Source organism: Peromyscus maniculatus, chromosome 14 (assembly GCF_049852395.1).
Source record: "Peromyscus maniculatus bairdii isolate BWxNUB_F1_BW_parent chromosome 14, HU_Pman_BW_mat_3.1, whole genome shotgun sequence".
Lineage (NCBI taxonomy): Eukaryota > Metazoa > Chordata > Mammalia > Rodentia > Cricetidae > Peromyscus > Peromyscus maniculatus.
Genome location: NC_134865.1, coordinates 70,035,750 through 70,049,662, shown reverse-complemented (window position 1 = coordinate 70,049,662; position 13,913 = coordinate 70,035,750). Strand labels below are relative to the sequence as shown.

General features: G+C 41.0%; 1 protein-coding gene across 10 annotated transcripts in view; it reads left to right on the top strand.

The window, feature by feature from the left end:
• Eml5 (EMAP like 5) overlaps positions 1-13,913 on the top strand; it is a 122,317-nt gene that overhangs the window by 105,248 nt on the left and 3,156 nt on the right. For 5 of the 10 annotated variants that reach the window (XM_042261024.2, XM_076551182.1, XM_076551181.1 and 2 more), the window contains 8 exons: positions 962-1,119; positions 3,556-3,670; positions 5,524-5,712; positions 5,855-6,027; positions 11,778-11,940; positions 12,341-12,444; positions 13,008-13,161; positions 13,702-13,802. In XM_042261024.2, coding sequence (XP_042116958.1) covers positions 962-1,119; positions 3,556-3,670; positions 5,524-5,712; positions 5,855-6,027; positions 11,778-11,940; positions 12,341-12,444; positions 13,008-13,161; positions 13,702-13,802 — 1,157 coding nt within the window. Of the gene's footprint in view, positions 1-961; positions 1,120-3,555; positions 3,671-5,523; positions 5,713-5,854; positions 6,028-11,777; positions 11,941-12,335; positions 12,445-13,007; positions 13,162-13,701; positions 13,803-13,913 lie in introns of those variants that run through there. The other 5 variants (XR_013044456.1, XR_013044455.1, XM_076551180.1 and 2 more) reach the window with 3 other exon arrangements.

Sequence of the window (13,913 nt, the reverse complement as noted above, 5' to 3'; positions counted from 1 at the left end):
TACACTTGCTTTTTTAAAAAATGACTAACAATATCAAATGAATGGAACCTTTTGTTTATTCTTAATATAGGAGCAGCCACTTGTTTCCAGAAGGAAACCCTGGTACTTGATCTGTCCATGTAGAAGAACTTTCTTTATTCATAAAATTACTCTGTAGCCAAGTGCCCACTCTTGGTAAAATAAATAAATAAATAAATAAATAAATAAATAAATAAATAAATAAAAGTAAATGGTAAACTTAACAGCTATTACAGGAGAAAAGTAGCTTTTTAATGTGTGAAGCAGTAGTGTGGCCAGAATATTTTCTTACAAGATAGGTTTATGTTCAGTTTAAGCATTTTTCAAATGCTATAACTGGTACCTGAAAACATAAAACTACATACATATTTACAGGGAGTCATGTGACGATTTCATGCTAGAGACTGGGAAAGAGAAAAGGAGGAAAGAGCGCAGGTGTTCATAGCTGCAGCATGCTCTAACTGCAGAGAGGCACCAAGTAGCCACTTTCCTCCATCTGCAAGAGTTAGTGAGGCCTCGAACTTCGCTGTCAATAACAGATTTACTTTCTATGACAAAATTCCTTACCAAACTCGTTACTTCCGCCCCTTTTCCCTAACTGTCCCTTGTTTTTGCTCCTAGTGTTTCATGACCTTTGGATTAGTTCTTGGATAGCTAGAGGGTACCGATTCAAAGAACAGTGTAAACTAGAGTTACAGTACTGAGGAGAGATTTGTCCAAGGCTAGTCCCACTAACAAAGGACAGACTTGGGAAAGGAGAAGGCCCTACGGGAACTAAGCATCACTCAGCCTCCTGTCCTGGGTCCAGTGTCGCCCACCACCCTTTGCATGTGCTTTGTCAAAGCGGGTGAACTAGCATTCTGCTCACATAGAGGATGACATCTGTTCGACCTCTCTTTGAACTTTTGATGAGTTTGTCTCCCCCTTCCCCACTCCTTTTCAGAATAACTTGACGTTTACAGGTACCATCAGTGGTGATGTCTGTGTGTGGAAAGATCACATATTGTGTAGAGTGGTGGCTAGAGCGCACAATGGGCCTGTGTTTGCCATGTACACCACCCTGAGAGACGGACTGATCGTGACTGGTGGAAAGGAAAGACCGTGAGTCCTTTTTCATATGCTTCCTGACTACGTGTGATCTACCCAAGGCCTGTAGTTAGGTATCCTGGCCTCTTCTGGGCTGCACGCCTCAGCTGCTCAGTTACTTCTCCTCTGTTGCTGTTTATGTGTGGGATTCTCTGAATTCTTGTCTTAAATCACATGTCTGCATTTTAGTTTTCACTTACTGTTTTGTATTTGTTTTGTGTGGGGGGGGGTGGAGGAAGGTGTGTGCCCAGCATATGTGTGGACATCAGAGGACAACCTGTGGAAATGGGTTCTGTCCTTCTTACACGTGCATCCCAGGCCCATTCGGGTCACCAGGCTTGGAGTGCCATCTTGCCAGCCTACTTTTGGACATTTAGATAAGCCTGAACTGCAGCAGCCAGAGTGCTACTTATCTGAGACAGCCATAGTCAGCTGTGCTTCTGGTTAAGGATGGTGTCCCCAGTCCTTGTGTGCCTGCATCAGTACTGCTGACAGGACATGAAGGGACACCTTTACTCTACAACCCACATTGTATCTTATTCCCTGGTGTCTCCCTTGTAAGGCATCAAGTCACAGTCATATGAGAGGGGAAGGAGAGAGTGCTGGAGACAACCTTGTGAAATCGTTCTTACAAGACCTCGAACATAAATGCATACAGTCTGCTATCAGTATACTATCCCGACAGTAACCAGATACTTAAAATTGATTCTAGGCTGAGGGGAGGGCTCAGTGAGTAAAAGTGCTGCTCCATGTGCCTGAGGACCTGAGGACCAACCCAGAGCCCACATAAAAGCTGGAAAAGCCAGACCAAGTAGCACAAGCATTTGTAATCCCAGCACTTTCCAATGGGGAGAAGCCCATTCTCTAGTCTGGATCAGCTCCAAAGAAGGCCTGAGAAACATGGTGGGAAGGCAAGGACTACACCTGGTGGGGATGTACAGTGGTCTGTGACAACATACATCCGTGCATACCGACACACACCAAAAAGTAAAAAATAAATAAAATAGGATTGAGGGTCTGGAGAGATGGCTCAGCAGTTATTAGCATGTACTGCTCTTGCAGAGGACCTGAGTTCAGTTCCCAGCACTCATGCTCAGCACCGCCTCTAACTCGAGCTTCAAAGGATCCAATGCCCTCTTCTGGGCTCTGAGGGCACCTACACTCATACAGCACAGACATGTATGCACATAATTTTAAAAATTATAAAAAATCTTTTTCAAAATCAAATTAAGCCTAGGTGTAATGGCACACACCTTTAATCCTAGCACCTGGGAAGCAGTGGCAGGCAGATCTCTCCGAGACTGAGGCCTGTCTCTCTACACAGATAGTTGCCACAGCTAGGCTGGGAGACTGCCTCAAACCCCATGCCCCACCCCCTCCAAACAGGTCCAGACCATTTGCCACTGGTGCAGTCACCTGCAAATGAGTGACACGCAGTGACTAAGAAGAGCAGTTCTTTCCCTGCACATTGGAGCCCACACTTATCAACTGAGCCCGAATGGCCACGCTGTTTCTTTAACAGGAAGGTGTGTTTGCTCCTAAGGCAAGCAAAAGGAATTATTTTTCAGTCTTTCAAGAGAAAAATCCATAAATGGCTCTGTTTTATCTTTTGTATATTACTGCAAACACTTGTGTTTCCCACACCCCTCATTTTGTACACCATTCCTCACCAACAGCCTGCAGCATTGTGTCAGCAGGATATCTTAATAATCGTAAAAATGTGATGCCCTTTTGGCCCTTAAAAGTAAATTCTGCAGCGTACCATCTATAGTCCTCTTTCTTGTTTTGCATTTCAGTTATCTTTCTAATGTTAAAAATGGTTTTGTGGACTGGGCATGGTGGCACACGCCACCAGCATTCAGGAGTCAGATGCAGGTGGATCTCTGTGAGGCCAGCTTGGTCTACAGAGTGACAGCTAGAGCTGATACACAGAGAAACCCTGTCTAGAAACTCCCCACCCATAAAAAAAAGTTTTGTGGAGCTGGTGTAATGGCTTAGCAGGGTAAGACATTTGCCATGCATGCATGGGGATGAATTTAATTCTCAGGTAAAGCTGGAAGGGGACAACAGATTCCAGAGTTGTTCTCTGACTTCATATGCACACCATGGTATGTGTGCACACTCATAGTCTTTGAAAACAACAAAACAATCCTGTGTTGTGCACTTTCTTAATGGAGAGCAATTATGAGAAATGTATTGTAATGTATGGTGGACTAAATAAACTTGTGCTTGTGACAGAAGAAAATGAATATTTCACAAAATAAAATTTACTGAACTGAAAGTACATTTTGACTGAGATACAGTATGTATGCTTAAATTGCCTGAAAATTTAGAATACTAGAAGTTATAAATAGGGTGTTTAAAATAGTCTGACAAGTTAGTGTTTTGAGTGAAAATTATTGTAGTAGTTAATTATAAAGACTTATTTGGGTTTTGTTTTTATCTACCTAGGTCAAAAGAAGGCGGTGCAGTTAAACTGTGGGACCAGGAGCTGAGGCGGTGCCGGGCCTTCAGGCTTGAGACAGGACAAGGCACAGACTGTGTTCGGTCTGTGTGCAGAGGCAAAGTAAGGTGTTCCCGAGCCAGTGTGATGCAGCAGCAAACAGAGAACAGCTATGTGTGATCCCTGCACCTGTGACTTAATAAGCAGTCCTTAGTGATTCATAGGGTGCTGTCATTTCCACTGTTTACTAATACAGAAAACTTGTGTCTAGACATTATTTAAACCTCTGTGTTATCTTGAATCTTCTGATTGACTTAGGTAAGAGAGGGTTGAAAATCCTCGCCATTGACTTGTTTTTATTAGAGAAGCTCTCTCTATGTGTCCCCAGCAACAGCAGATTTCCACGGTGCTACTGGCCATAGCCTGAGGAGTTCCTTCCTTAGGGACCTCTGCTCACATATGGTTAGGATCTTGATATGAATACAGAATGTCTGGGCAAGCAAGCATGAATGAAGTAGAGAGGCCAGGTATGAGAGGTCTTAGGATTTGGAGTTTTTACAGCATATTGCTCAAAGGTTGTAACTTAAAGCCAGGCTCAAGGTTAAGCAGAGCTTGTTACTTTATGTTTGTTCTGTGTGCATGGGTGTTGTACCTACATGTGTATCTGTGTATTGTATGTGTGCCCAGTGCCCACCAAAGCCAGGCACAGACATCAGATCCCTGAAAACTATAGCTACAGATGGTTGTGAGCTGTGGAGTCTAACTCAGGACCTCTGGAAGAGCAGCAATTGCTCTAAAGTGCTAAACTGAACCTTATCTCTAGTTCCTTAAGCAAAGTTTTAAAATTTACAAATTAAATTTTAAAATGAGATGGTTTATTTATCTTACATTAAAGAATTTCCCTTTGTAAATGAGATTGTAAGGTGGTTTATGAAATGCACTGTTCAGGTTTGTGAGTGAGGGATGAATGCTAATGATGTTAAACTCAGAGGTCACCCATGTTGTGCTCTTGCCTCAGCCTCCTGAGTGCTGGAATTACTGATGTGTACCACCACACTCAGCTCAGCTGTTGCACAGAGTTCAGCTGTCTCTCAGAAAAGGGATTATTGTTTCTTTTTAGAAAGTTCTACTAGCCAGGCACTCAGGGGGCAGAGAGGGGCAGATCTCTGTGAGTTCAAGGCCAGCCTGGTCTACAGAGTGAGTTCCAGGACAGCCAGAGCTACAAAGAGAAATCCTGTCTTGAAAACAACACCTCCAACAAAAACAACAACAAACAAACAAAAATAAATAAAAGATAATAAAAGTCTCCATGATAGTTTGGGGTGGGGGTTTGTTTTCCATTTATTGATTTGCAGTCAGAAAAACAAAAATCAATCAAATACCTGAGGGCCTTCTTTCTCTTTCAGTGTCCCTTTAATTTTCCCTATTCTGCTTCCTTTAAAAACAACAAAAGCTTATACATTTCTGTAAAAACTGTTATACACTTGCACTGTGTCTATAATCCAAATGCACGTGTCGTCCTGTCTGTATACTTAAGTCCTAGTTAAGTTTAACCATTCTCCTTCTGTTGAGACAAGTTCTGCTGTGTGGTCCAGGCTGGCCTGGAACTTGCAGTCATCCCACCTGAGCTGGTCAGGGGCTGCTGTTCCAGGTGGAGGCCACCATACCTAGCAGTTTACTTTTTCACTAAAAAATGGGTTCTAGTTCTTTCCGTGTGTCTCAATGCACTTATTTCCCATTCTGGAGATCCTAACATTATCATAGTCAAAGAAGAGTACAGATACAGATGTATCACTGTAGAGAGGAGTTGTCTCTAGCACGGACTCTGTCATGCAGTAGCCCAGGGATGTTGCCATGTGTGTCCCTAGGAAGAGAAGGGTTTTCATGAGCTAATGATTGCCTTGCAGCTAGGTTAGTTCAAAGCATGTAACTAATTGTTGTATCACATTAAATGTATCGGTCCCTTTGTGTTTCAGGGCAAAATACTAGTTGGGACAAGGAATGCTGAAATTATTGAAGTTGGAGAGAAAAATGCGGCATGTAACATTTTAGTTAATGGTCATGTGGATGGGCCAATCTGGGGACTAGCAACACATCCTTCCAGGGATTTTTTCCTTTCTGCTGCAGAAGATGGGACAGTGAGACTCTGGGATATTGCTGATAAAGTAGGTACAAACACTTTTTAAATGAGAGGTTACAGTTTTTAAGAAGTGGAAATCCTCATCTGCTAGCTTTAACTTGGTATTATTTTGAGGTTCAGGGAAAATTGGTTTCAATTGTAAAATGTTTCCTGTGCTTCTTATGCAGAAGATGCTAAACAAAGTGAATTTGGGACATGCTGCTCGGACAGTGTGTTACAGCCCTGAAGGGGACATGGTGGCTATTGGAATGAAAAATGGAGAATTTATTATACTACTTGTGAGTTCTCTGAAAATATGGGGAAAGAAGAGAGACAGGCGATGTGCAATCCATGATATCAGGTTAGTCAGCAGATGGAATAGATTTTCTAGCTGATTTTTGCAGCATGAAAATGTCCGTACAACCAAAATAGGTCCTGACAGGCAAGCCCTTCTTGTTGCAATACAGGGGATCTTACCTATGACCTCGCATGCCTTTTAGGTAAAGGCTCCATCTCTTGAGCTACATCCCTAACACCTACACGTTACACCAGCTGTATGCTGGTGTGGTTATATTTAAATTCTCCTTGCTAAATAAAAAATTCTAAATGAACACCACCTATATTATCTTATGATACTAGACATGCACAGTAAACTCTCACTTTGCTGAGAACTGTTTTGTACTGTTAACATGAGAGCCAGAAGTTTGAAAACCAAGGTTAAAATACTGTTGCTTAATCTCAACAAGGCTTCACAGATCAACTGTGGCCTTCCTCCCCATAGGCTTCTCCTGACTGCCTTTTACATGCCTTCCCAGTTCATTCATTCAGCCAATCCTCACTAAATATCTGTGTCCCAGAATTCAAACTAAGCAAACCCTTAGTGTGTGTCTGGGGTTGGACTCAGGTGGTCAGGCTTGGCAGCAGAGACTTTACCTACTGAGTGGTCTCTGTGGTCTTTAACCCGTTCTTGATCCTTTGTTTCGTAGTGCTTAAACTAATTTTCATAGTAGCTACCCTTCCGGAACACTCTGTGAATTGATAAGATTATTGGGTCCAGGTCTGTCAAAAATGGGGGTTTTCAACTGTAACATCCTTTTATAAAAGAAATCTCAAGGATTTCATTCACCTCTACATGTCTCTATTGTTACTCAACAGGACTGACTCATGGGACATTTTTCAAGACTGAGTTTGGTCCCTACTGCTTCCCATGACTAATAGGGGAGAACTTTTGTGATTTGTCTTTTTTTTTTTTTTTTTTTAATGAAGGTTCACCAAAGTCATTTAATCTGTCAGTTTCTCATTCATTTTTATGTCTTAATAATATTCTATTGTATGAATAAGCCACATTTTATTTTTCTCCAGTATTTGATAGCTATTTGAGTTGTTTTAACTTTTTTACTATTAGCAACACACTGCTGAAAACCTTCATGTACATGTTTCATAGGTGCACATTTTCAGTAGTTTGAGGATATATTCCTAAAGGTTGAATTGTTGAGTAACAGAGTAACAATGTTTTGCATTTTGATCAACCACCAAACTGTTTTGCCAAAGTGGCACACCATTTTACAATCTCACCAAATCCTTGTTTTTAAGGCTCTGATTTTTGTTCAAAAGCATTCAATCATTCTGTCAGACCAAACCAGGAAAAGTAAGCTATAGTTCAGAGCTGATCTATTCCATTTACTATGCAAAGCCATTCTTGGCGTTTGCAACTCTCAGCCTTTTGAATATTCTTGCAGTGTTCACCTTTTCCTCCACCACTTTTTTTTTTCTTCTTTTTTTCAGGTTTATTTCTATCTATTACGAATGTATAAAAAATCCTCCATTAATGCTGCTGATAGCAGCAGAACCTTGAGAAATATACCTTTGGTTTGCCTCAGAAAAGGAACACATATTGTACTGTAAAGTTTATAAAATTGGCGCAAAACATTGTGATAATGTTACAATACCAGTTTTGTGTTCAGTGACTAATGGGGAGCCGATGGGATACATGCAGAACTGTGAAAGCGATCTCACTTAGCCAGCTGTACACGTAGACTGTAAATCTACATTCAGATCATTTCTGAACTAAGACTATCATCTCAGTTTATCTGTTGAGGTCAACCAGGAAACCCTAGAATATACCTTGATTTTTGCAAAAAACAAAATAGGGGGAGGGGTTTCTTCAGCATTTCAGTCCACGAGTAACAGTATCCTAACAGGCAAAGTGTTCTCTCACTGTCAACATAGAATGAACTGCTGCTGGAGGTCAACTTGGGCTTTAATTTGCATTAGCACTTACATGCATAGTAGTCCAAGTTGTTGACCTCATGACTTTAAAAAGTAACTCTAAAAAAGTAAAATGGCCCTTCTTGGAAGACTAAAGAAAGACATCCAGCCACAGTTGTAAAAAGTCTCTTCAAAACAATATACCCTTTTATGAATTACGCCTCAATTAAAAAAAAAAGTAGCCCCAAATAAGAAGCAGCTCTGAAAAAGAAAATATAACTTAAGATATTTGAAAAAAAAAAACAAGGTGAATACAGGTTCAAAAATAATTAAGATACATTTTCTTAAGGCTACCTAGAATTAGGCTTTAAAGAATTTTACCATTTCAAGTTTACCACTAGTTACTAGATACCTATTTACAAACAAGATGTTCACTTTTTTTGTTCCTTTATCAAGAGAAAAATCTACCTTCAGACTACGAGGGTGGTGATGGGGAGGGACTAGAAAACAAGATTCAAACAATCCCATGCAAATATCACATTTTTCAAATGGAAGAACTCCAAACTGCACTAGAAGTTCCAATCACTAAGACACTTTCCATTGAAATGATTTAAGTACAACTACATGGCACCAAGGTTTAGGCCTAATATAAGCCTGACAACCAAGTCCTTGTTTTCTGGAAGAAAGGCCTCAAAAGTCCCACTCAATTCCACATAACAATACTTCAAAGATCAATTAGGTTTTCCTTTCCTTAATATTTTTGTTTTTGACTTCTAATCTTAAAGACTAGATTAAAACTTAGCTCATTTCCCAGAAGGCATTGCTTCCCTTTGCTCTATGAAAGAGTCCACCAAGACCTCTTCCTCAAAACCATCTAGCCCCCAGCCTCCAGCCTGTGCTTGTGATGCATCTTTCTCAACATCCTGAAAAGGTAATGTAGGTAAAATATGCTCATAAACATTAAAACTAGTTGTTAGAAAGACGTAACTAGCTTTATAATTTAAGTTTTAAAACATAAATACTTGCAGCTTGATCTGCACTGACAATGATTGTCGAAGCCTAGAATTCAACATTTACAAATTCTCATTCACACACACAAAACACACTATTATCACACAACTTGTGTCTTGAGAGAATCTTCTGCTTTTTAAATCTTTGGCCTCCCAGTCAATCTCAAGTTCAACCAACTTTAACTAAAACTTCACTCAGAATTTCACCAAGCTTTTCACCCACACATTAATGCTTGTCATATCTTTCATCAACTGTTGTCCTTCTGTGGTGTATGTTGGTGTGGGATTATCTATTGCTTGATTTTTCATGGATGTGTTTAGCTTCTTTGGGTTGAATTTTCCCTTCTATTGCTTTCTGTAGGGCTGGATTTGTAGACAGGTATTGATTAAATCTGGTTTTATCCTGGAATATTTTGTTTACTCCGCCTATGGTGATTAAGAGTTTTGCTGGGTATAATAGTCTGGGTTGGCATCCATGGTATCTTAGTGTCTGCATGAGATTTGTCCATGATCTTCTAGCTTTCATAGTCTCTATTGAGTAGTCTGGTGTTATTCTGATGGGTTTACCTTTATATGTTACTTGGTCTTTTTCCTTTGCGGCTCTTAATATTTTTTCTTTGTTCTGTGTGTTTAGTGTTTTGATTATTATGTGGCGAGGGGACTTTTTTTTTTGGATCCAGCCTATTCGGTGTTCTGTAAGCTTCTTGTATCTTCATAGGTATTTCTTTCTTTAGGTTAGGAAAGTTTTCTTCTATGATTTTGTTGAATATATTTTCTGTGCCTTTGAGTTGGTATTCTTCTCCTTCTTCTATCCCTATTATTCTTAGGTTTGGTCTTTTCATGGTGTCCCAAATTTCCTGGACGTTTTGTGTTATGACTTTTTTGTCTTTAGTGTTTTCTTTGACTGACGAATCTATTTTCTCTATCGTGTCTTCAGTGTCAGAGATTCTCTGTTCCATCTCTTGCAATCGGTTGGTTATGCTTGTTTCTGTAGTTCCTGTTCGTTTTGTCAGGATTTCTCTTTCCAGCATTCCCTCAGCATGTGTTTTCTTTATTGTCTCAAATTCATTTTTCAGATCTTGAAATGTTTCTTTCATCTGTTTAATTGATTTTTCTTGGCTTGATTTGATTTCTTCCCATTTTTTGTTCGTTTTTTCTTCCATTTCTTTAAGGGAGTTTTTTATTTCCTCTTTAATGGAGTTTTTCATTTCCTCTTTAAGGGAAGTTTTTATTTCCTCTTTAAGAGAGTTTTTCATTTCCTCTTTAAGGAAAGTTTTTATTTCCTCATTGAGGGAATGTTTTATTTCTTCTTTAAGGGCCTCTATCATCTTCTTAAAGTCATTTTTAGGGTTGATTTCTTCTGTTTCTTCTGTCATGGTATGTTTAGGTCTTGCAGGTGTAGAATCACTAGGTTCTGATGTTGCCATATAGGTCTTTATGTTGTTGCCTGTATTTTTGCACTGGCGTCTACTCATCTTTTCCTCTGTGCAGTGCGGGTGGTGTCTGTGTCTGAGAGTACCTCTCTTGTTCTAATTTTTAGTCTTGGTTTAGTAGGGTTTCTTGGTTAAATTGGTGCTATTGGGCTGTTTCTTCAGGGACAGCTGATTTCAGTCGGTGAATTATATACTTATGATTCTGGTGATCTGGATTAGTGGCTGGGTAGCGCCTTCTTCTGTGTTCCCAGGTCACGTTTTGTTCATTTGTCAACTCCTCAGCTGATCTTGTTTCTTCAGACTTCAAACTGTAGGCATCTGAATCCTCTCCCAGATGGGTTTCAGCTGAGCAGGGTAGTCTCACCAACACCTCCAAGTTGTTGGGTTTCACAGGATCAGCAGATGGGCCCCGGGTTGTCCCCAGACGGAGTGCCCAGACTCGCCCTGGTTCCGACCCAGGGAGACAGCCTCTTCCCCAGGTGCTGGGGCTAGGGGCGTCCCCGCTCCAAGCTGCGTCCGCCCCTCTCTGTCCCCGGGCCTGTCCACCCCTGTGGCCCACCGCCACAGGCCCACCTGCATCCACTTGTCTCTGCCGCCGGGCCTGTATGTCCCTGTCAGCTGCCGCGGGGTCTGTCTGCCTCTGCGGGCCACCAACGGGCCTGTATGTCTCTGCCGGCTGCCTACCTACCTCTGCTTGTCACTGGGCCTACCTACCCCTGCTTGTCACTGCCGCCGGACCCATCCACCTCTGCGGGCTGCCACAGGGCCTGTATGTCTCTGCCGGTTGCCACCGGGCCTGTATGTCCCTGTCAGCCGCTGCCACCGGTCCCGTCCACCTCCGCGGGTTGCCGACCTGCGTCTGTCTGTCTCCGCCGCGTGGCCTGTCTACTTCTCGTGATTTGTCTTTTAACAAATATTCTTCCAGCTTGAAGTTGTCATTTCACCCTAATTTGGCTGTATTTGGATATTAAGACATCGTTTTTTTCTGTCTTATAAAGTATGTTAATTTAGCAATTCTGGAATGTTTTTACAGTTATTTTGAAGCTAGTTGTGGTGGTGAACACCTCTAATCACAGCACTCGGGTGGTAAAGGCAGGCAGATCTCTGAGTTTGAGATTAAGCCTGGTCTATAGAACAAGTTCCAGGACAGCCAGGACTACATAGAGAAAACCTGTCTGAAAACAAAAAAACCAAACCAAACCAAAAAAAAGTTATTTTTAAAATTAGAATTGGAAGACAAGATATTTAATATATAAGCAAAATGTAAAAACCTTTACTAAATGTTAATAGGCAGATACAATCTGCGTGCTTGCTCAGTTATGTCTCCTAGGTAACTTAAAGCCATATCAAACATAAACTGATTTTCAGGTGCTAGACTAAGTCCCTGATCTTAAAAACAGGTAAACAATTACATGGGACCTAACACTTTTTTTTTTTTTTTTAACATTTTATGTATTCAGATTTAGTCCAGATTCCCGGTATTTGGCAGTGGGTTCTAGTGAGAACTCGGTGGACTTTTATGACCTGACATTGGGTCCCACCCTTAACAGAATCAGCTACTGCAAAGACATCCCAAGCTTTGTCATTCAAATGGACTTCTCTGCAGATAGCCGACATCTCCAGGTACAGCACCAACACTGCACCCAGTTTATGAAGTGCTTGCTTGTGTGTGTCTTTAGTGAATGCATTTAAAGCCTCAGGGGACTCTACCTGAACTCATTGACCTGTTTTGTTTGTGTCCTACTCTTCGTGGAATTAAACTTTACTATTTTTGTGTACATGTTGTGTATCATGCCCATTACCTCAGCAAAGATTTTGTGGCAAGTGTTTAGAACCTCGTTTTTCAGCAGGAGTTCCAACTATAGTAGATGGTGTCCTCTAGTGTTTATTGCTGTGCTTTAGACCCTGTATCTGCTCATTCTGCATGTTATTCTCACCTGCATCTCATTACCTTCTCTCCACATTTGGCTATGTCTGCATCCTCATGACGACACATATGGACTTTTCTTCGTTTTGAGACTAGGTTTCTAGTGGCTGCTATAAACGGCATGTCTATGAAGTGCCTTCAGGAAAACACCTCGTGGACCATGCTGCCATTGATAGGATCACATGGGCTACCTGGACTAGGTAAACATTTCACTTGTGACTTTTGAAGTTAGAAAAGTTGGAAAATGTGGGCTGGGAATGTGGCAGAGTGCTTTTCTAGCATGAACGTTGCCACATCTGAGCAGAAAGCAGGAAAACAGAGTAGGCATGGCTGCTCAACTCCTGTTGTCCTAGCATGTGGGAGGCAGAGAGAACTGATTCAGATTCAAGGCAAGCAAACTTGAGGCTAGCTAGGGATATATAGTATTACCATCTTTAAAGAAAAAAAAAAAAAAAGTAGGGAATACATATTGCTTGAATTCTCGAAAAAATGGTGTGTTGATTCTGGGACTCCTACTGATTAAACATTGTCCTACACTTTATCAGTTTCCATGGCTCAACAAGTTCTTGTAAAGAATTAGTGTAATGACCTTGAATATGTCATGGCATTTTCCTAAACGTCAACAGCAATGAAACAGCTGTTAGGACAAGGTGTGATGACGTACATCTTTAACCCAGCACTTGGGAGGCAGAGGCAATTGTTCTTTTTATTTAATATGGTTAAAATGTCTGCTTTCTGTGGTGCATTTGCTTTTCCCCTCCAGTATTATGGGAGATGAAGTTATGGGAATCTGGTCCAGACATGCTGAGAAAGCGGACGTCACCTGTGCCTGTGTATCTCATTCAGGAATCAGCCTTGTGACAGGAGATGACTTTGGCATGGTTAAATTGTACGATTTTCCGTGCCCAGAAAAATTTGTAAGTTTAGCGTTTTTGCATTACTGTAGTTGTATCTTGATTTATATTTCCCCCACATATTTAAAATGTAATGATCTTGATATGAAAATACTGTAGTTAAAAATTTATTTCCTCAAGCTTCTTCAACACCCAAAATAAAAGCTATTAAAAACAGATCTTCTAGGCCAGGTATGGTGATGCCCACCTTTGATCCCAGTACTCCAGAGGCAGATTTCTGAATTCAAGGATAGCCTGGTCTACAGAGTAAGACCTTGTTTCAAAAAACAAAATTTCCCTATAGTCTTTGAAAACTCATAGATAAGTTCTAATGAGCTTTTAAAAAAATCAAACCTATAATCAATTACTAAGTACCCCCCCACCCCCTCATTTTTCAGAGAAAAGCTTCCAGGGTCCTATAGATAGGACTGCCCAAATGACTCAGTTTGTTGTACACAGACCTGTAAACTCGTTTCATTAATTGCCGAGGGTCTACCTCTCTTGTGATAAATTATGGGAACCTTTGTATACATCATTGCTGAGGGAGCTTTGTTTCTGTTTTAGGCAAAGCACAAGAGGTTCTTGGGTCACTCCCCCCACGTGACAAATATTCGGTTTACCAGTGGTGATCGACATGTTGTCAGTGCTGGAGGTGATGACTGCAGGTCAGTATCTGTCAGTCCAGGAAGAGCACGAATACTTCGTTACTAGTAAAGACTTAATAAAACAATTCTATATAGCTTCGATAATGAACATAGCCAGCATTTACCAGATGT